The 24,002-nt window shown below is 41.8% G+C and overlaps 1 protein-coding gene across 1 annotated transcript in view; it reads left to right on the top strand.

Annotated features, from left to right (window-relative positions):
• Window positions 1-7,766: 7,766 nt before the first annotated feature.
• FAM124A (family with sequence similarity 124 member A) overlaps window positions 7,767-24,002 on the top strand; it is a 40,873-nt gene continuing 24,637 nt past the window's right edge. Inside the window, exons 1-2 of the mRNA XM_062618945.1 lie at window positions 7,767-7,934; window positions 17,041-17,072. Coding sequence (XP_062474929.1) covers window positions 7,876-7,934; window positions 17,041-17,072 — 91 coding nt within the window. The 5' untranslated portion in view covers window positions 7,767-7,875. The remainder of the gene's footprint in view (window positions 7,935-17,040; window positions 17,073-24,002) is intronic.

Below are 24,002 nucleotides of genomic sequence, written 5' to 3'. Positions count from 1 at the left end.
GATTTTTGAAAATGTGGTAGAACAATTAAGAAATAAAATCTCCCTTGAAGATCCAACACTGTTTTAAACGTAGCTGCTTTCCAGAGTAAAATGTTTTACTGTCACGACCATATCCAAAGCAAAAAAAAACCTGAAGACCATTTTCTCCTTCAGAAGGGTCTACGAGTAAATGTTGCTACAATATTTACTACTGCTGCTGCCATAGGGTTTTTTTCCTTTCTCTTTAAAAAACAGTGGGTACAGGATGGGTCCTTAAAAATACATGTTTCCTCTTCCTTGTAAAGCACACTATTTCATGAAAAACTTCACTTAATAACAGTTGTCATGGTTACCACCATGGGGATGCTTTTGTGAACAGGATGGTCATTCACTGAGTCTATGTGAAGAGCTCATGATGCTCACCAGAAGCCAGGACTGTCTCACTGACCTCATAAAAGTGACATCAAGTCCTTCTGGCAAACTTTTTCTACATGTGGCTCCATATGACACTTGCTAGCACTTCTTTAAACAAGAAACTTGCTTAAGGTGTTCAAGGCCAGGCTGGATGGGGCTTTGAGCAACTTGGTCTGGTGGAAGGTGTCCCTGCCCATGGCACAGTGAGTGGAACCATCTTATGATTCTGTAATTCTGTGAAACATTTAAGCATCACCTAACCACACACTCTGGCACAAACACTGCCTCCCAAATCAGCAAGTTCACAGAAGACGACTACATTCTCCATCCATCAGCCAGCACAGATCAGAGTAGCCGCAGGCCAAGCATGCTAAGAGTACCTGAAAACACATGCAAATCTGTAGGGCTATATTTGTTCACTGAGATCTTGAAAGCACCTCTCCAGTGTCAGTGGAGTCCCAGATGGCAGTGTTTGAATTGTGCTGGTGCACTCTCTTTTGCAGGGCCCCAAAGGAGAGGTGGACTGTAACACTAGTGTGACTAGCGTGACTGAAAAAGGGGCAAGTCACCTGCATGGCCTCCGCATCTCTTCACATAACTGTGGCGTGTAGCCCTTGTACACCAGGCTTCACATTCAGGCCTGCCAAACTGGTATTAAGCTCTTCCAGATTCTCTCACACCAGTGAGGGCTGGGTCAAGGTTTGACATAAAGGCTCACCTCTTGTACTGTATCTAGGATGTCAGTATCAATCAATCAGTTCACAGAGCCTGGGGACTGATTCATCATTGCTTGACACAGAGCCCCTGTTTTAAAGTCCAAGCCTCGGTGCTGATTCTGGCACCTACATGCAGCAAACACACTGATTACAACCACTCACAAGACCTGGCTGAATAGGATCATTTTCAGCGTGAGAACAACATTAATTCCTTAAAGTCCACCATATGGAGTCAGCTCAACTTTACTTCCCCTGAAGAAGAGGGTTTTCCATTGCCCAGCTTAGTCAAGCCTCCAACCAGATGCTTGCACAGTGATGGGGTGCAGCTCTGCTCATCCTTGCACTGCCATTGAGTTCTGGGCTTTGGGATGATACAGAAAGTGACTCCAAATACTCAAGTTTTTATAGCAGTTGTTACTGAGTGCTAGAAGTTTTCAATAAAAATTTTAATATACTAGAATTCAAGTAAAAAAAAGAGCAATTTACTTATAAAATACATATTTGCTGCATTGTACCATGAACTTTGGTAGGAGTGTGTGTGCTGTGGTTTTCAAATGAAACTTAAAAGAGTGGGACTTGGGAACCAAACTACCTTAAACTCCACTGAAAACCCTTGCCTCAGTGCTTTGAAGAAACAGCTTTTATTGCATAGTTGTATTTTACCTCAAAATTGTAGAATTTTAGGAGGTTGGGTGTCTGGCTGGAGACCTACCACAAATGAAACTGACCTCATCATAACCCTTAAAATCCCAACAACCCAAAAGTCTATGTGAGAAACTGCCACAAATATTTTGGCAACATTTGCCAGTCTAAAAGTCAGCCTGTTAGGGCTGACCTAGCATGAAGACTGAGCTATAGGCCAAGTCGTAACTCTCCTTCTGCTTCCAAAACTGCAATCGCCACAATTTTTTTTTTAAAAACAACCCAGTGCCTGAAGTCCAGTAGTGAGTGAATGTTAACAAAGTCTCGACCTGCAGAGTGCTAATTTCCATGGGGACTACTAAAGGAGAAAAGATTTTCTACAAATCCCAGATCCTGTAAACTGAGAAGTTCATTAATTCAACATCTAGAGTGGGATGCAAAGGACCAGGAATGGAATCCAGAACCCCTTATTAGGGGTGAGATTCTGACTCCAGAGCCAGGTAGCAGAGGCTGGAGACAGCATGACTATAGTCAATTTTGAAAAGTTTTAGACAGGAATGAAAAATCCCATCCTTTAGCATCTTTGTAATTTCTTTGTCTATGGTACTGAATCCTCTCCTAAGCAAGGTTCTTGGTCTGTCTCCCAAAAACTAGGAGTATTTAATGTATCCTATAATCCCAGAAGGAACTCCAGTGTCATGTGTCTCTTTTTCTTATGGAATTCCACAGAAAAAGGGAGAGATCCAAAATGCTGCAAGAAAAGAACAAATCAAGTGATTTTTTTTTCCCCTGCAGAGTGCCCCTAACACCAGAATTTCAATTTTTCTACTCTCTCCTTAACCTTGAGAGAAGCTCTGCCACTGTTTAGAAAGAAATATAGCAGAGAAGCTCAAAATATCCCATAAGTGACAACAGAATTGGTAGGACATTCACATGGGGCAATGAGTCACTTCTTTTAGCTCACCTCTCTTTGGTCTGGAGAGCCAGACTCACGCTGTTCTCCTTACATTACATCCTCATGACTGGTGCTGGAAAGATGATATCTCAGCAGGCAGGACTCAGGGAGAAGAGATTGCAATTTGAATCCGGGGTGGATTCATCAGGGAAATCGATGCTTTCGCTTCGTCTGTTTTAGCACATGTATGATCTCATGTGGTTCATCTTTCAGCTTTCCACTCTGCCTTTCTTCAGCTCAGGGCTGCAGCTATCACTCTCCTGCACCATGTTCTCAGTTACTAAGATCATTACATGAGAGATGAGGACGAGGTTCTGCTGTGTGCATTTGCTTCTGCAAGGACAGAAGTCATGGCAACTAGAGGCTGCAGTTAGGCGATGCTTAACTTTGATGAATGGCTAACGTTGTACAGTCTGGACACAGTGAAAGTTTCCTTTGGAAGGTAGACACCTCCTAATTAGCCACTGTGCGTGATTTATCATGGTAACAGATTTGAATGCAAACATACAAATTTGCTTTACATCCTCTTTTAAGAACGTAAAGTCGTATTTTAGATTCAGCCCTGCACAACTAGAAGCAAGAGAACTTTCTGCAGAACTAGCATTAATTTCATGTGCTTGGTGTTTGTTTTTAACAACAGAGTGCTTTATTTCTTTGGCATCTTTGAAGGTGTCTTCTGATGTTTTTCATCTGAGTTTTTGTAATCTCTACTATTAAATGCTATTTAATGAAAGGATTGAAATTTGAGGAAACTTAACCTAGGAATATTTTCAGTGTTATCTTTAAACTGATATCACAGCCTCATAAGTATAAAAAAGTAATTAAAACTTCACTTCTTTTTTCAACAAACCCAGGATATAATCTGAAGCACAGATAACAGAGGAAATTTAAGTAAAGGCCAGGAGTTAACACCTCATTCAATAAAACCTCTGAAATTCTTGGAATTTATTGAAGAGAAGTTTACTTTTCACCATAATTATGTGAAAGGCCAGAATAAAATGGAGTTAAATGAGGCAAATATATAAATAAGAGAGCCCAGAGTTTGTGGTAACTTTAGTTACTATCTTAATTATATATTTCCTTCGAATGTTTCTTTTTTTCCCTCCCTGGGACAGATGGAATAAATTAATCTTAAATGCAGCATAAAATCTATTCCAGACCCTCTCATATGCCAGTGCTTAAACATAACTAACTAGAATAATAAAAGTCAGAGATGGAAAAGATCTATTAGCTGACCACCTAAAATTTTACACACAGAAATGTATCAATTTAACTAAACCTATTTCTAAATATTTAAGGAGGTTTGGTTACATCTTAAATCAGTTCAGCAGTGGCTAGGGTCAATTTATTTCAGTTTGAAATCAGATTTAAAAGCAAATGGAAGTGACCTGCTTCTAGGGACCTTTGCACTACCTAAATAAACGTATGTGTGTAGACTAAGAATCATCAAGACAGCAAAGTCTGTCCTCTCCTGGTAACACAGAGTGCTGATATCTCCTTCTCGAGCTCAGGGTACTCCATGGCCACTGCATTTGATGGATAATAAATATTTACCCAAACCAGATGTCTATAGATAGATAGATAGATAGATAGATAGATAGATAGATAGATAGATAGATAGATAGACAGATAAATAAGATAGAGAGACAGACAGACTGAAGACAAAGAGACAGACTAAGTTGTTGTTTCAGTTTTGCCTCTCTCTAGCCTTGGATGAGTCTCTTTATGACACATTGCTTCTAAAAACAAGTTAATGCCTCTTACCTGAATATGATAATTCAAATACTAGCAAGCTGACAACCAGCTCATGCCATGGTTACTTTCACAGTTAGGCACAACATTTTGGTCCAAGTCCTAGAAGAAATCCCATGCATTTAATTTTGGGAGTAAATTGGTTTGGATAGCAGTTTCCCAGTCATGAAGGGTAGAAGAGTTTGGTTTTGTACATTCTGAGCTACTATGTAGGTACCTGTCCAGGGCAGTTCTGTATGAGCACTTGTAGCATTTTCATAAAACTGTAGAATCACAAACTGGTTTGGGCTGGAAGGAACATTAAAGATCCTCCATGTCCAACCCCCTGCCATGGGCAGGGACACCTGCCACCAGACCAGGCTGCTCAAAGCCCCGTCCAGCATGGCCATGAACACTGCCAGGGATGGGGCAGCCACAGCTTCTCTGGGCAGCCTGTGCCAGTGTCTCACCACCTTCACACCAAAGAATTTATTCATAATATCTAATCTAAATCTCCTCTTTTTCAGTTAAAGCCATTCCCCTTTATCCTATGCCTACATGCCCTTGTAAAAAGCCCCTTTTCAGATTTCCTGTAGCCCCTTTAGGTACTGAAAGCTTCTGTAAGGTCTCCCCTGAGCATTCTCTTCTCCAGGCTGAACAAACCCAACCCTCTCAATTTTGTCCAAACTAGCTTTTACTAACTTGCAGGGGGAAGGAAAGGCAGAAGAGGGATCATAACTAAAGGGGCTTACATTTAGGTGTGGAATTTGTATTTATGGGAATGTTTATGTGAAATCGTCCACATAAACTGAAAAATCATTTCTCTGCTTTCAAAATGACATGCATGTAAACCTAGCCAGATATTTAAAATGGAATAGATGCCAACTTTCCTATACAATGAGTCTTTCCTAATTCTTGATGAATAGTGGAGGCTGAAAGTTTCTTCTAAAGAAGAGGCAAACAGTGTGCTGACCTGCTGTAATGCCAAGAGGCCATGGGAGTGTGCATAAGCCCAGTATCTCTCCATGATAGAGCACCAGGAATTCACCAGTTAAAACTGATGAATATAAGTATTTCTGGGTTTGGTGCCTACTTAATCCTACTAACAACACCTTGACAGCTCTTCCCACAGTGTTCTTTCCTTTTATTTTACAATAGTCCTACCCTAGCCCTATTTTAGAGAACCAGAGCCATATACTTGTAAAGACAGCAGTGGCATGAGCTACTTCCATCCTGTTAAGCAATGCTAGATGTTATTATTAGTTTATGCTGCTATATACAGCTTGATGGAGCACTGGCAAGCTTGAAAAGATCTTGAAATGGAGGATATGAATGCTATGCAATGTGTACATAGCTAAAAAAGTACTGATGGCAAACTAAACCAGTTTAGCACTTTTTATGCAATGTAAGATTGTCTTAGAATCATAGAATCATAGAATAATTAGGGTTGGAAAGGACCTTAAGATCATCTAGCTCCAACCCCCCTGCCGTGGGAAGGGACACCTTACGCTAAATCATATCACCCAAGGCTCTGTCCAACCTGGTCTTGAACACTGCCAGGGATGGAGCATTCACAGCCTCCCTGGGCAACCCATTCCAGTGCCTCACCACCATAACAGGAAAGAATTTCCTCCTTATATCCAATCTAAACTTACCCTGTTTAAGTTTTAACCCATTACCCCTTGTCCTGTCACTACAGTCTCTAATGAAGAGTCCCTCCCCAGCATCCCTATAGGCCCCCTTCAGATACTGGAAGGCTGCTATGAGGTCTCCACGCAGCCTTCTCTTCTCTAGGCTGAGCAGCCCCAACTTCCTCAGCCTGTCTTCATACAGGAGGTGCTCCAGTCCCCTGATCATCCTCGTGGCCCTTCTCTGGACTTGTTCCAACAGTTCCATGTCGTTTTTATGTTGAGGACACCAGAACTGCACACAATACTCCAGGTGAGGTCTCACAAGAGCAGAGTAGAGGGGCAGGATCACCTCCTTCGACCTGCTGGTCACGCTCCTGTGCAGTGTATTTTTATTTTACAGTCTATTTTATGTCTCATATGTTGAGGTTTTCATTATTTTTCTTCTTTCTTGTAACACAAATAATAAAAGGTAGAAGAAAATACATTTTTTTTTAAACCACAACTTTTTCTTTCTTTACTTCTGATCACTTTCTGCAAGTGGCCATCTTCTGCAACTGATAGAGATTTGGTAGTTAGAGATTTTTGAAGAGAAAATTCCAATTCATCAAAGCTGATGTTTGCCAGAAAACATTAATGGGAGACGCTCCCCAGTTCTGAGGTAGGCTTGTTACTGTAACTGTCCCACAATATCCAGATTGTGATACCACCACCTCCTAACAGCAAGTTTTGTGCTTGAACCTGATACAGAAGCAAGAGAGAGATGGTCTCCCTGCTTGGAGATACAAGCTAAGAAATCAGTTCTGCTCCTTCCCTTGTCATCTGCTACAGCCTGAATGACCAAGTGGGTTCAGGAAAGACTGATTTTTGGTTTTGGCTGTGTGAGGTCTTGATTCATATCTACATGGGTGAATAGCTGTATTTATGTAAGGGATGGAGAAACAGAGAGGTTTGTCATAGAGGTATTCATCTCCAAATACAAAACCAGGAGGCATGTGTGACATGCACAGAACACAGGTCACCTACAACTTTTCCCTGCACTCTCACATGACTGAATATGATGGCCCCACTACCAGCAGGCTTTCCTATATCAGCATTTCTTCACAGGCGGCATTCAAAATGCTTCTTTTGCATCACATCATCTTTTGTCATCATTACAGACATTCTCATGGGCTTGGAAATCCATCCCCTGCCCGCTTCTGTGTGTAATTTCAAAATGATTGTATCCGATGTAATGAGCAAGTGCCAGGCAGCGCTGGGGAAGACTGCAGAAAGCTCAGCACAGCAAGACTTCAAGTAAAAGGCAGCAACAGCGGATACTCCAAAACCAGAGGGATAGCGAGTACATCTATCCAACGGGCTCCGCTAACTTTCGCTGGATACGGGGCTCTGCACCTTTTAGTCCTTCTTCCAACTGGAAAAACAAAAGTGATAGAATGAGGGTGCTGCAGTGGTTTCTAATAGTATACGCGCACGTAAACGCGGTGGCCTGCCGACAGCCTTGGGTGCGCGGTTTTCTCTGCAGGACGGGGCTCTTCTGAAGGGACCGGTGGAGGCAGGCGGTATCCCCCCACACTCCGCCCGGGCTCCCCTGCGGTAGGAGGGCGGAGGGAGCGGGAAGCGGAGCTTGGTGCCCGCTGCAGCAGCGGAGGGAGAGGCCGACCCGGCGGAGCGGCTCCGACCCCCGGGACGGTAGGGGCGGGCCGGACGGCGGCGGCTGCTGCCTCTCTCACACGGCGGAGCGGCGGCGGCAGGGGCAGGTCGCGGCAGCCGCCGCTCCGCGCGAGAGGGCGGCCGTGGAGCCTCCGCCATGGAGAAGCAGCCCGGCGGCGAGGACGACTGCGTGGACTCGGGAGCCGAGACGGGCGGGTGAGTGTGCGAGTGGCAGGGGACGGGTGCGGGGCTTGTACATGGCCCCCGGCAGGGCCGGGGCGGCGAGGCGCTGGAGAGCTCCCCGCCGGGCCGCAGCGCTGCACTTGTTGCCGGCGGCTGCCGCCGAGCATGTCCCGGCAGCAGCGGGGCAGTAGCTAGGGCTCCACGGCAGAGCCTTCCTCCGGCATCCCGACTGCACCCCGGGGAGTGCCCCTGCCACCGGGTATCGCCGTGCTTGGGATCCCCCGGGGAATTCACCTCCTTCGCTTGTCTCCTTCCTAAGAACTAACCTCAGTCTCCCCTCTGCCAGCTACACACCTGTCCTGTCACTACACACCTTTGTAAAAAGTCCCTCTTCATCTTGTTTTCCACCTGCGATACATGGGGAGAAAGATACTAAGAGATCATGGCCATGGGCTTTAAGTTTGAGCTCCCAGAGCACGTTGTGCTGCCTCAGCAGTGGGGCCCAGAGCTGCGCTTTATGGGCTGTAGACACATTGGTGGGGGCTGGGTGCCACACCATCCCCGTGTCCCAGGAAAACTTGTGTTGAGGATAGTCTGGAAGCATGCCCAGCTACCTATGCTGTCCTTGTGTCAGTGACACCTGGACAGCACCAGGCAGAAAGCTGACTGCTCAAAAGGACCATCAAAGATCCACCTATGAAAGCAGGTTAGACTTATAGCAACCTGAAACTGAGTTGGTGTTGTCATGATACTCATCATACTGACCTGTGAAGTGCTGTGAACTTTGTTGGTAGTTAAGTGTCATATTGGAGTCAAGGAGAATGACTTTTTGTCTCTGACTTTGTGACCCTGATGGTAGAGGTGCACTATGTTTGTAAGTTGGATGACTTCTCCCAATACCATATTGCTGCAAGGATGATCCGTGTGATCCCCCTTTCTGTTCCCACCTTCAGTCCATCTCTGTGAGGAGAGAGGGATGTGCTTTCCATCCTATTGTATAGAACTGCTGTGCCATCTTGTTGGGAGCAACACTGAGACTTTTCTCCTCTGGCTCCAGAAGGATAAAAGGTTGCCCACTCCTGCTAGCACTGTTCTCTGCTAGGTCTTCATTCTCCCTGCTTCTGGCTTTCCTCATTGTTTTTCTCCCAGATCCTTGTCTGGTTTATCTCCTTTGGTCTTTAGTCCAACTGTTGCAAAACTGTAAAACTTCCTTGCAAAGTGGTGTCAGGTGCACAGCACCAAAACTGAAGTGTCAGTGTTACAATTATTTTTAAAGGTGGAAATGGAATAGGGTGATCTTTTTCATACTTCCAGCTATTAATTCAAATTGATTTTTTTTTTTTTTTAGTCACTTCTGTGGTCTGAGAAGGTTTTTCCTGTCACCTTGTACTAATGGTAAAAGTTTAAAAATATTTCATGGAGCTTAAAGGAAGAAATCCAGGCCTCCTTTCCAGATACTCTGACAAAAGGTTTTTTAGTCATCTTTGAGAAACACGAGCAAAAGGAAGACAAAGTAACTGTGAATCCATGGTTGGTTCAAAGCTCAAAAAGTCCTTAATGGATCAAGTCACTCTTAATTTGCTGTGTTTATCTGGAGTAGAAAAAAAAAAATGGGTTTCCATGGGAAGGACAAATGGAAGGATTTGACCCAGCTGGTGACATTATCCTTTAGACCTCAGTGACCAGCATGACAGCTGCTTGTGCCTGATGGTGGTGAGGTGCTAAAGCTGATGATTTTATGAAGCATCCCTGTCCCAGGCTTGGCTGGAAAGTGTAGGTTAGCGGAAGAGTCTGTCTGAGGAAACTGAACAATGGTATACGGCAACTAATAACTGCAGTGCTTTACACCAAAGTTTATTTTGAAAAGCAATGGGTCTCTGCATTTCAATTATTGTTTTTAGCTCTGTTTAGCAGCTATTTTAGTCTGATAAACATATTGCATATGTCTCTTTCACAATGTTTATATTTCAGCTTTCTCACCAAACCAACTGTTATCAACACTTGCTTTTCCCTCTTGCCAGATCTGCTTTCTGCTTTCTCTCAGTCCCATCATAGCTATTGTGAATTGAGCTGTTTTTTTTTTCTCTAATTACTCAACAATAACAAAAAAAAAAAACAACCTACCAACATTAAAACAAAAATTAAGAATTATTTTGAAGTTCAGCCATCATCCTCTTACAGTAAGAGAAAATACAACTATCAGAGTAATTCTGTAACAGCTTTACATCAAGTGGTCCCTTTCTGTCACTGGGGGAACAATAGAGGATAGTGACTGTAGTAAATCCAGGCACTGCAAGCTCTTGTCATCTTGATGACTGTATGTAATGATGTGTGAGCTCTTCTACAGAGCTTGTATTGCTGAAGCTGCTTATAGCAACTAACCAATCAAATACATCAAGTACTCTACAGGGCATATGTTCCTTAAGGTTTTGCCGCAGCTTCCAGTTGCAAAAGCAGGCAAAACTCAGTGCTACAGGCAAGATCAGTTTGAAGCCTTCATTTTCCTAATCTGTTGAAAAATATGTTCCTCTTACAGCATTTGCCGTGGTAAATATGGCTGGCAATGAAGCTGCTGAACAAACAGTGTATTTTGAATTCCTGAATCCAATAAGAATGGATTGAGCTGGTACTGTCAATACTTATATGAAGGGGGTAAAACATGTAAGCCAATTAGTGTATATTGGCTATTTATTAATGATATTTGAAAGACTTTGACCATCCTTCATCTGAGAGACATTGCCTGTACAAATTTTCTCTTCTTGGGAAATGTACTTTTGGGCTTTTGAATATAAACACCTCATTTCATCTGCTATTGAAGCCTTTTAGCTCAGAGGTATGGGAGACAGAAAGCTTTCTCTGGTAATAATTTTAGTAGTGGATTTGTACTATAAAACATGATGGTTTAAGAAAAAGGAATGGTCTTTCTTTGGTCTTCAATTAGAAAGCAAACAGAGAGCAAAACATGTAGAAAAAGAAATTGGACAACAAACATATACATTAAAAGAACTGCAGATAAATGGTAAAAAAAAAAATCGTAACTAGGAAAAATTAATACTAAATTACTTATAATGGGTGGTAAAAATATTCGATTTTAAATTTTCTTGTTTTTACAATCCATGCAAATGCTGTTACTTCACTGTCCTTACTCTGAATAGAAGAATAAAGATTTGGGAGACTGAAATACTCAAAATGACAAACTAAGACCATTCAGGACCAGTATCCTGAGTGGGGTGTAGCAAATGTGGAAAATGGGTAGTTTCTTGGACCTAAAGTCTTAAATTTTTTATTCCTAAACTTCTGTTTGGTTATGTTAGCTGTGTTAAAGGATTACTTCTACAGCAAAGATCTCTCCTATTTGTCAAGCATATAGGCCTTGACTGAGCATCATAACACCTCACTGAGCTGGCATTATGGAGGTTTCAATACATGTGAGTAGTTGGATTGTTTACTGGGGTCAGAGATTGCTTTCATGTCACATGTTTCTAGCTCAAAGTCATAAGTGGTTTCAGCACTTTTGACTTTGTCAGCTATATGGTAATCCTTCAACATGGCACATTAGTCTCTTGTCACCTATCTTCTCATCCACCTATGAGAAACTCAGGAATACAAATCACTGCTGCTGAAACCTGTTTTAAGGCCTATTTTTACCTTGGGGTTTCTTTTTTTTTTTTCTCCCTTGAGACTTTCACTTCCTATATATCCGTCATTCCGGATGTGTAAAGGCAGACAACTTGTCTCTGACTTGACGTTCAAATAGTATAAAGTCAAGCTGTTTGTCACAAATTGGTGTTGAGGCACCATTTCTAACCAGATTTACTTGGTGAAGCTGTTTGGTTGAACAGGCAGATATGCAGTGCTAGCAGGCAGATCTGCTAGCACTGGGGCCAAGCTCTGAAACTGAGGTTGAAACAGACTTTGAATCACATTCTGGTGGCCAGGTGGTCAACGCTGACACCTACGATGGCTAGGCCCCAGCAGGCAGTGAGGTTCACCTCAGCTAACTGTGGCTTTGTGAAGGTTTGGTATAAATGAAGCTTCTTCTGTTCTAAGTTAAGAGCATGAGGACCTTGGGAGGGTGACTTATCCCCTAGCTTTGGATGTGTAGGTACATGCCACCTGAGTCCTGATGCATCCCTTTGGATGCAGAGCACGCAGGCAGGTAGGTTTGCTCACTTAAGCATAGTGTGGTCCTGCTTCATCAGATGCTTTTTGAAGGACAACCAACCTTTCCTCCTTATATGATGAGGATGATGTCTCATTTGGGGCCTGAAACAGTACTGTTGGTAGTAAGCTGCCAAGTGTAATAGTTAGAGCTGAGTGATGGGAATCCATCATCTGACTTCACTGCTCTACTAGAAATCCCTAGAAAGGCATTTTGAGACAAGCTTCTCTGAGTTATTCCATTGTAGGCATCTTCATTACACAAGTAAAAGTATGATGAAGATAACGGATTTGCTTTGGATTGATATTAGTGACGCAGATTGTAATCTGAACCACAGGAATTTGGCGAGAAGAAACCCAAGACAGAGCTACAAAGCCAAATCTCCTGACTCAGGCACTGTAGTTTAACTGCTATAAAATCCTCTCATGTGCCCCATGGAGTGCTTTTTGGAGGAGGGAGGGCAAAGAAGCTGTTAAATACAGCTTTCTGCATGAAACAGTGAAATCTTAAACAACTTTAGGCAGAGAAGGCATGGGAAATATGAATCCAGCAGGTACCATTCCATCATTCCTAAGCAAGAAAGGGATGCACACAGCAGAAGAGCTAGAAAACTTTCCACGATTTCATCTGGGAGGATTAAGGAGTCCTGGCAATGGAGACTTGCATATTGTGGTGTAGTATTTTGCTAGAATAACTTGAGAGACCTGTGTCTAGGTAGACTGCTATGTGGAGATGCTCCCTGGCTCAGAAACCTTAGTTACAGCATGTCACTGTGTGAAACAGTATGAATGTGTCCCTGAGCACATGGACAGAGTTGTCCATATTATTGAATGGTTAGAAAGGTTGATGGAATCAGTTTGGATGGGACCATCTAGCTACTTGGGTGTGTTTTACTGTGGGCCAGGCACTTGTTTTACCATATTACAACTGCTCAGGGACCACTCCCAGCAGACCACTGGGAATGTTTTGGAAGGCAAGAGGTTTTAATGGTACAGGTGCAAACTGTTTCATGGCAGTTGGCTTTAGTCCCGGACAGTTCTCTTGAGTGTGTTTGTTTATTACCATAGATGTCATTGCTGCAGCTATGTTAACATGATGCTGTGCTGTGGTTGATCGGCATGCCGGGGTAACCCAAGCACAGTGGAACACTGGTGTAGCTACCTTGCTTGTGTGATTCAGAGATGTGGCACAGCCCTCCTTCTTTCCTGAAGAAACAGGTTTATCGTGGTTTCATATACACCATACTCAGTAACTGCAAGTTGCACTAGCAGCTGCTTACTGGTATTCAGTGGGCTATTTCTCCTGCTTTGGTATTTTGAGACTCTGTATTCATAATCAACATTGCGTAGTGTGTGATGGTCTCAGAGGACTGCTTAGGATCTTTTGTGCTCCTGATGGTCTTACCATCTCTGATAATACACAGTCCTGATTCTTCAACAGTGCTAATGGGAATCAAGGTCCCACATTTATCTCAAGCTTCTACATTCCTACTTTAATGTCTCTTGACAATTTCAGAACTCCTCTTTGCTGGTGGCTGACCATTGAGCACAAATTCTTTGCAGACTGATTTGTCTTTTGACTGAATGATGAGCCCTCCTTTTCAGTACCTCCCACTGCTTCAATACCCTTTCTGATCATCTTTTTCCTCATTATGTGCCTATAAAGGGAACAGGCCTCCATTTGTTCAGTTTCTGTCCTGAATATCTATTTCCTTTTAATTCTAATGTAACATCTACCAGAAGAAATAGCTTGCTGCAAGATCACATAATTGGCCTGGAACCCCTGAGGTCCAGTACAGCCCCAGTCTACCACTATTAAAGCCCATGAGTACCAAACTCTTCAGTTATCCTGATGGGAAAATCCTCTTCCAAGGGAACTGATAGAAGCCAATACTCAGGATATTTAAAACAAGGATGGAAAGAATGGGAAGGAACAAAACTGCTTGATAGCCAGAGAGTCTGTGTGACTCAGGAGATGTTTATTTCGGTACTTAAATTTTCTAATGCATGATCTTTTCCAAAGGAATGTTTGCTGTGTATTCTGGTCTAGAAAGCATAAAAGGCTTACAGAAACTTCAGAATTCAGTATTCTAAATAACTGATTGTAAGGGGGGGAAATTTTTTTTGTAAGCCAATTGACATGCATGACATGAATCTGACTGGTTTGTGCTGATGTTTTGAAAATACTAAGGATTTTACCAACACTGTTATTTTTGTTCTTAAGGACTAGATTCAAAACAAATTCTAAGAAAGAAAAAGTTGAAAGGAGGAAAAAGGTGCTTCAGGTTGCCCCAAAGAGCATATTGAGAGACTTAGATTCCTTCCATTTGGTTTTAGGCATGTAGCCGAGAGTCCTACATTAGGAATGTGTTTTCTGTAGGCTTCAACTCTAGAAAACAGCTAGGGAGAGACACACTTCAGACCTCTCTTTTTTATTGACTGTAGAAGGAGCTGAGGGAGGGTACAGTCCTCATTTTGGCATCTGAGGTTTACATGAGCCTTTGAGCTTAATTATCCTTTTTCTTCTTTTTTAATTCTGTGCATGTTTGTTATACAACAAACATGAATTAAATATTACCTTGAACCTTATTAGAATTACATGAAAACCCCAATACGATTCTCAAGCCTATTAAAATCTGTCTGTGCAATTAGTCTCCACACTGTTATCACCTCCTTTCTCGCTTCCCATCTATTTATTTTTCCTATTGTCTCATTTTTCATGTTCTGCCTGTACATAGATTGCCACTTCCTTGGTTCAGGACTTATTAATTCTCTATGTCCTATGTGCCTGCAGCACTTTGGGATAATAAAATAAGAGTGTGAAGTAACAGAACGCTGCTTCTACTTGCGGTAAGCAAAAGGCAAAATGTTGTCTTGCTTCTACCTAAAATCCAAACAGTGCAGATTCATATTGAATTAGCCACCAGCTGCTGAGCACAGCTACATTGAAGGACAGCCCAGGGCTGTTTTCAAACAGAAGTGCAGAATAAATGAATCCTTTATTGGGATGCTTGGAGGCAGCTGGATGTATATTGCTTGCCTCTGGGCTTCTGAACAGTGACACATTACACAGTTTTTGCACCCTTCTGAATATACATGGTGCCAAATGATACTAATGGGACTTGGTGTGCAAATACTGTGCAGCCTTATGGCCTGCACTTCACTACTTAGCCAGTCTCTGGGATCACTTCCCCTTGGTCTCTGCTCAGAGCCAGACCAGCAGTATGTACATGTCCCAGCAGTAGCAAGATCTCCTCTGCTCATGTCATTACTGCTTCTGCCTTTGCCAGCTACTTGAGGGTCCTGTGGGAGGTGGGTTGAGGAATAGGTTTTTGTTCATGGAGGAGGTGCTACTTAGCAGGTATATATGGAGTGACTGAGAGGGGCTACTAATGACCTAATTCTGTGGTCTCTGCCATGTGTGATGAAGATGCTCCCTGGCATTATTGAAGAGGCTGGCGGTGCAGGATTTAGTAGAGAGTGAGAGACCTATAAGCCCCCATCAGCAAGCCTCTCCCCAGCATTACAGACCTTTCTCAAAAACTACAATAGCCTCATGGTACTTGATGGTATTGGAGGATTTTCTTTCACAAGTATTGTGAGAAATTCAGATTGTGTGATCTTTCACTGGTCCAGCAGGATCATGCTTCATGGTCTTTCTCATCTAAATCAACAGCCTTAGCATCTGATCTGCAGAATACTGACTGCTAAGCACAGGGCTGCACAGGGCTATGAAGTATTTGGATGAGTATAATTGCTTTGTTTCTTCTGCAGAGATATGTCCATACTAAAATTGAAAGCTGCCATCATAGTTATGGGGGGTTGATGTCTGTTATTTCCTTAGATGTCTGAGACCCTAGAGTATGAAGGTATCCTGAAAATATGCTTAGATGGTATCTATTTCCAGACAAATATATTGGGAGTTAAGACTCACATGTTTTTTAATTTAAAGCAATATTGCAAACTTGATGCAAATATGCATATAAAACAAAGTTTGAATTCAAGAACTGTGTTACAGCTCCCCAGAGAGTTTGCCTGTTATGTTTAGGGCACTGCAAGGCATACATGCAGGATGTTAACTGTGGCAGAGAGCTCTTTTGAGTGGGGTCTAGTTTAGGGACCTAGTGAATGGCGACGTGGAGTCTGTGTGACTGTGATCTCCAAAACCACACACTCTGAACTCATAGGTAGGGCCTCAAAGTGGAAATGAATCATTTTTTAAATATTCAGTGATGGCATATTTGTTTTACCTTAGCATTTCTGAATCTTTAGGGCATAAATGGACCATGTTTTAATCAGCTCAGAAAGGGGTTTTCAGGAGTTTGGGGTTATATGCAGGAGCAAAATTTCATTGCATAAAATACTTACCTGCTCTGATTTTCTCACAGGTAATCCAGTGTGCACTGAAGTAGAACAATGGGTATATGGTTTTATTGAGAGATGTCTTGAAGAGGAAAAGGGTTTCCTAAAACAAAAAGCTTTGTCATCTGAATGTTTATAATTTGGTACTCGTTTTGTGTCTTCCCTGCCAGTTGTGACCAAAGAACAATAAAAATTTTGCTATTCAAGTAGAGTTCTCTTTAAGAAAGAAAAAATCTGCAAAGCAGCATTTAGAGGACATAAGGAAGAAGAGCAGGGTCAAAACCTAGTAGACTTCTTCTCCCAGCCTGAGCCTGAAGCAGCCTATTTTTAACTTACAGAGTGTCTTCTGAGCTTTAATTTTTATGCCTAAAGTTAGGTAGTGTGAATAGCCATCAGACAGAACCTCAGTTTACTCTATGTAGCTGTTTTCAAAATTCATGTTAGATGCCAGTTCTTCTGAGCCATGTTCAAATCCTGTTCCAGTTATTATCTTAGCACAAAAATAATGCTAAATGGGTGTTAAGCTATTTTAATATGCCATGTAACTTAGATTTGGTACATTTTTCATGATCTCTTTTAGATTTAATATGGTCTAACCAAAATCTTTGTCTTGCAGGTCTGAGTACAGCCGTATGTCTTCTACCAGCAGTAAGTATAACTTTGATATTTTTTTAAAATGGATTCTCATATTTTCTTTTATTCCAGTTGCTAATTTTTATTAATATCAACCTAGTGTCATGATGAAGTTCACTTTGACACAGTTAAGCCCAAATTCCTTCTCTTTTTTGGTCTGTGTCTAGAAACAATATAGAAAATTCAACTGATTTGATATTGATGATCATAATATGAGCCATGTGTAAAGTCGTAAATAATGGAGCTCACAAGAATGCAAGAAAAATGAGAACAAAATCTATAGACACCATGTGGCCGGTGTGAATGGGTCCTCCAGCCAATTGAGTTTGCAGTGATGGATGTCACTAGAGCTGGGGGATGCAGGAATAATTGAATGCTTATTGTAAGCTGGTGGCAAGGAAGGACTTGAGAGTAAAATATGTGAAGCATTCTCCGATATCAAAGATTATAGATGCTCTAGTAAGCATCACAGTCTTTCGAGACATTTACAACAGCCAGCTGAATTTCAGGTTATCTGACTGATAAAAGTTGAATCCTGGTGTCTGGATTATACTTTATTTTTCAGCAATACAAAATCAGGTTTTTAAGGAACAAGGAGCATTTCTTCAGTCCTCTCTCTGTCCACTCCAACCATTTTCTTAGCTGTAGGACATACTGTGTCCATAGCACTTTAAAATATAATAATACTTATTCAGGCACAGTTACTAGTATCTCTTTCTTGTCAAAGTGCAAGGTGATGTCTGTCTCCCTGATTCACACATAGACATGATCTTCACAAAACTTCACAGATGACAAATTGTGTTTTATAATCTGGATCTTTAAGCACCATGAAAATCAGAGGGGAAGAAAGCTGCCAGTTTTTTCTCATTCACACATTCTGGCTGAAGTGTGGAGAGGGTTATTTTCCATCTTCCATGGTCTTTGGTGGAGGGCTTTTATTGATTTCAACAAGAGCTGGATCAGAGAATGTTCATAATGTCTGGCTCCTGAGCTGATGTGACTAGCAGGGAGCTCTGTGTCTTTCCTCCATCTGCTCAGTTTGTGTGTGTGTGTCTGAGAAAGAGAGAATTTAGTGCAGCTTTTTCCTAAATTCTGTTGTTTAAATAGATTTCTGGATTCCTGCTGCCAGATGCAATTTTTTTAATGATTGGGAGGCAATTGTGATTGTAAAAGCATATTGGATTTGACTAGTTACACCAGATGTGTGCCCTGCCACCCCCACAGCTCACACTTCTGGGTGATGGCTCAGGAATACGCTGCCAGCTTCCTCCTCTTTCTGGGTGGTGACTTACAGTTATTTGCCTTGTAGAAGTGCTTATTTGGCAGAGAAATACAGAAGACAAGGTGTGAGGTATTTCTCATCTAAAACTTTGGGTTTAATCCCTTACCAACTTTGCATGACTGCTGCCCATTTTACAAATAAAGGTGATATTTAAAGGTAACATAAATTACAGCTGTAAGTCTTTGTTTTTATTTTAAACAAGATGTCTGTAAGGATTATTTTTGGATATGTGGCAGCTACAGTGTGTCATGTTAACTGTGGTCACCTCAGTGTCTTGCTGGCCGTGGCTGTCCAGAATATGTGGGAATTACAGTTGTATTTCAACACAGTAATTTGTCAGTACAAGGAGGTATTATCATTCCAGCAAAGACACAAAAGTTCACGAGATGGGGCAGTCTCCTTCTTTCTCTTTTCTGCTTCCAAGGCAAATTATATTGATACAGCTTCACAAGTAGCAGTGTTTAATTTAGCATTTTGTGGGGTTTGTGTGGTAGGTCTGGTCAGACAGTGCAGGAGTAACAGAAACAGCTACATAAGAGTATTTCAGTAAAATAAAAATGCTTTCATGTTACAGGCTGGCAGTCATGGGGTGCATGATGCATTTGAAGAAAAGAGTACTGAGGAAGAGCTATTAGGAAAAAAAGGTGATTTGGCCATTTTAATTTCTTCGGGGAAAAGATTTAGTAACTGGTATCATTCATAGCACAAAAAGCAGCCTAATCAATGATACTGTTAGGCCCTAACATAATACAAAGTAAACTGTTGTAAATTAAAAGGCAAAGAATTTCCATTACCTACATTACCTACAGCTGCTTCAGCAGAAGCTCCTGTTCTAATGAAGTGGAGTTTACCTGAACCAGAAGGATTACAGGCCTATTTGGTTTTACAGGAGTCTTAGTTGGTCATACCAGTGAAGCTCCAATTTCAGTGTTTAATAAATGAATAATCTTCTAAATTGTCCACTGGACAGCAGTTTTCCACAAACACGCCAAGAAAAGGATAAGAAAGATTTAGCAGGTGAATTAACTACAGCTGTCTCTATCATGTGTTGCGATGACAGCAGCTGAAGAAGCTGCAGGACTTAGCACCAATGCAAAAGCATACAAGACCCCCCCCCCCCCCCAGTCAGAAGTAAAATCTCATCAGCTGCTAGATGCCAATGGAAGGATCATTCTGTTACATGTATTATTTCTTGTACTTTTTCCCCCCTATGCATATGGCAGCAGTTATCATTGGCAGGGTATCACTTCATCAAAGCCCTGCCTGGTGGGTTGGTTGGACCTTGGGTCTTATTCAGCATCCCAGTTCTTTTCTTTGCCCTTGTGTCCCAGCTTTGGGTAACCCAAAAAACCTTTTTACTGGAAGCATCCATCTAACATTTGTGGTTTTGTGCAGTGAGTGCTTTGGGAAAGAGTACTCAAATGTGCAGAGTGTGTTTGTTTCGGCAAGAAAATGCAGCAGTTATCTGCTTTGCGACCTCTGCCTGTTGTCAGGGTGACTGTGTGCCACTTTGTTCTCATTGAACAGAGTAAATAGGCCACACTAACCTGTCTGCTGGATGCTGAGTTTTGAGTTATTACAGCTTTGAAAGGTTCAGCAGTGTGATTTGAAGAAATAGAAGTGCTAAATTACTTTTGACATTGTTTTCCCTGAATCGTGGTGTGTAGAGCCACTTTTCCCTTTGTTCTCTAGCAGGAGGTGTCCTTTGTTTTATTAGGATACTTTGCTCACTCGTGTGCTCTTCATTAATCTAGGAAATGTATCAAGCTTGGTTTTGCTCATATTTTCTATTACTTTTTCAATTACAGTTTTCAATTACCATCAGGGACCTCTAATCCTATATGAGAGGAGGTTGTGTGAGGCACTTTACACACATAGAAGAGACCTTTACCCAAGGTACATAATACCAAGATATAAAGACCATAGGTGGCATATGGATACAGACACTTGGAATCACAAAGAAATAATTAATTAGTGTTGGTCAGCACAATAAGCAACAGTCTCTGCACATCAACATTTTAATTATCTTCAGATTGCTTTGAGATGTGTTTCAGGGATGATTTTCAACAAGGGAGGAGGAGTTTTGATGGGAGCTGCTTATTTCCTCCTTTGCATAATCTTTGCATTTATGAAAATGGCTCTTCAGAAAGACCCAAACCAGAAGTGGGCATTTTGAAGGAAGATTTTGTGATTTGTAACATTTGAAATATCCCTTATCTAGTCAGCTCTGGAGCCAGTTTAACCAGGTTGTCTTAGAAATAACTGTGGAAGCAAGTGATTTTATTTTCATCTCCTGACGTTTTTCAGCTAGGCAATTGGGAGGGAGCTGCCTGGATACACATTTATGCTGTTCCAGCTAAGTCATTAAACAAAACTGGCCCTATGGGATAAAATGCAAGTATGTGACAGGCTTTAGAGCACCTGAGATGGTAAAACCTTATAGCACGCAGTGGTTCATGATGTGCTTCTCAGTGGGGTAAAGGGCTTGTCACTTACCTGCTTTGTAGTTGGAAAGCTGGTAATTTGCCTTGCCATGCTCCCCTGCCTTTCATTTGCCAGCTGGGAAATGATTCAGTCCTTTGGAGGTGTTTTTAGATTGTTCATATTCTTCCATGGTAAACCCAAGATCTGGGATATTAAAATTTTATGTCTGTGTTGCAAATATTTCCTAACCCATGGATTTTCACCCACTTTCTGGTTCTAAAAATTTAGCGCAAGATAGTTTCTTTTGGCAGATTTACAAATATGTGGGTTATTGAGCATGTTTCCTTTCAATATGCTTTTTTTTCTGTTGGTGTTCTGTTCCTCTGCTAGTATAACTTCCAATCTTTGTTTGGGGATTTGGTCAATGTTTTGTCAGTGTCATCTGCATCAGCTCACTGGGCTGGGTTTGGACTCTTATTTTCTCTACAAGGGGAAAGAGTCCCTGTGTGCAAAACTTGCAGTCTTTATGGAGGGTTGGTAAGGGTAAGGTTTCTCTTACTCTTGATTCCAGAGGCAGGGTGAGGTGCTAAGTCTGTATCTTACCTTCATGCACCAGGTGTGTATTGAAAGAGGCTGCCCTAATGGCACTTTGGATGGTAGATTTTATTTCCTGAGTGGAGTCTGCTCTTTGTGCTGGATCTGGCAATGGGAATGGGAATCTGGCAATGGGTAATCACCAGCACTACAATACTTGCTATTTATGAAAAGCCCCTTGAAACCTGCGTTTGTGTATGTACCCAAACAAGTCCAAGACATCCTTTTTCTTTCAGATTTACTCCTTGTCCTTTTATTTGCATGTAGTCAAGTGACAATGTTCAAACAAGATAAAAATGGTTGCCCAAAAGATAGCACTGTCCTGAATTTGAGGCAAACCTGTGCTTTCCTGAAGCTGTGTTACATTCTTTTCCTGTTTCAGTGCTGTATTTATCTGCCCTCATTTTAAGTAACTGTGTTTACTCTGAAGCCAGCTGTGATGCTAGGGCTTCATTAGAAGTAGAAATTGCACATTTGTGGACCTGAGGATCAATCAACTGCCAGTGTAGTCCATCAGGTAGGTTGTGAGGGGTGAGTGTTAGGCCACATGTCCCATCTGTGCTTGTAGCTTGCCAAGGCACTGTTACATGACAGTTTTCACACACTTCCATACCATGTGCATGTAACAATATGCTGCCTCTCTCTTTAGCTCTTTCTGGTTTGTCTCTTTTTCTCTTCCCTGCCAAACCCCCAGCATCTGCTTGTGATGTTACCTGGCAAGAATCTTCCTCTTCCCTCTCTATTTGATCTGTTAGATTGTAAGTACTGTTGGAAGAAAATGTGAAGAGGAAAATGTGCCATTGAATAAAACAGAGCATAGAGCTAGCCTGAGCACTAGGTCCTTTATAGAGGAGAGCAAAGTCAGCATCTCCAGAAGTTCTTCCATTTCTAATTCTTAAGAATTTTTTTAGCAAACACTCCAGAGACCAAGAGGACACATCTGTCAAAATGGGCACTAACGGAGCTTTTGACAAAAAGGAGGTAGCCTTCCTGGTTGCAGAGATAGTGGGAGCTACAGGAATGTAAGAATCTACAGTATTATGGAGATGTATAAGTGCCTTGTAACAATAGCGTATGGAAAAATGGCTTCCAGTTACTTGTGTATCATTTAAAAACCTGGCTGCCTTCACTTAACTGTTAAAGATGATGACAAGTAACCAGGACCAGGAAAGGGGCTAGATTTGATTTGGGCTTTTAAATATTTGTCACCATGCTAAAATTTCATAATGTAGTTGTCTATTGTATGTTAGGTTAGTTCAAATCAGTTCTGACCCAGCCACTGCTGGACTGGGTATCTACTGTTTCTCCAAACAATATAATAAGTGTAAGGTTATAATTATATTATTTTACTGCATACAAAGATATATTTTGGTATATCTTGTGATATACAGGTTGAGAAAGTTGGGGCTGTTCAGCCTGGAGAAGGCTGCGTGGAGACCTCAAAGCAACCTTCCAGCATCTGAAGGGGGGCTATAGGGTTGCTGGGGAGGGACTTTTCATTAGGGACTGTAGTGACAGGACAAGAGGTAACAGGTTAAAACTTAAACAGGGGAAGTTTAGATTGGATATAAGGAAGAAGTTCTTTACTGTAATGGTGGTGAGGCACTGGAATGGGTTGCCCAGGGAAGTTGTGAATGCTCCATCCCTGGCGGTGTTCAAGGCCAGGTTGGACAGAGCCTTGGGTGACATGGTTTAGTGTGAGGTGTCCCTGCCCATGGCAGGGGGATTGGAACTTGATCTTTAGGTCCTTTCCAACTGTAACTATTCTATGATTCTGTTATTCTATATTGTTTATGTCCAGAGAGAACTGAGATGCTTTTACAATGGCTGGCAACAAGCTGTATTAAATACAATCATAAAAACAATTTAGAATAGACTTGCCAGCATCATGATGCATTTCCAGAAGGTGTTTGTTAGTATAAAAGGAAGTCTTATTAAAGATCTTTGATGAGGAAAAATGAAAGAGGAAATTGAACCCAAATAATGTAGAGTTCTTAGCCTGAAGCATCTGTCAATATTGCAGATTCATGTGGTTTGTATAGCAGTGAAATCTGAAGTGTCAGCTTCTATGGAAAATACAGGGAGCATATTCTGCATATCTTGCTTGGCCAGTTTATGCTGCTAGAGGTACAGAGCAATGCTGTTTCCCACTGAGGTTGTGGAAGCAGGAAAATGTCATTGCTACATGCCACCTAGAAGTCATTGGATGTGTGAAACATGTTTATGTAGCTGCTTATCATCAAATTCCACCACAGTGAAAGAGCAAGCACTTGTGTAAAGCATAGAAAAGTATAGCACTGAAACACAGAAAGTTGAGGTTGGAAGGCATCTCTGGAGACTGTCTAATCCAAGACCTCTGCTGAAAGCAGGGGCAGTGAGAGCACATTGCTCAGTGCAGTGTCCCATTTTGTTTTGAATATCCCCACAGCCTTTCTGGACAATCTCTTCCAGTGAGTAATAACCACAATAAAAAGCATTTTTCTTATGTTTAAACAGAATTTCCTGTATCTCAGTTTGGATCATCCAGAGCAACATCAGCAGGTCCTGTTGCTCTCCAGTCTCTAATTGCTTCTCTTCCTGGTTTGCTGGTATTTGACCACACAGTACCATTCCCCCTCCCTGCCCCGCCAACATCCCAGTCTCAT

Source organism: Pezoporus occidentalis, unplaced genomic scaffold (assembly GCF_034315485.1).
Source record: "Pezoporus occidentalis ecotype Australia unplaced genomic scaffold, CSIRO_AGI_Poc_V1 ctg207, whole genome shotgun sequence".
Taxonomy (NCBI): domain Eukaryota; kingdom Metazoa; phylum Chordata; class Aves; order Psittaciformes; family Psittacidae; genus Pezoporus; species Pezoporus occidentalis.
This window is presented reverse-complemented; position numbering and strand designations above follow the sequence as displayed.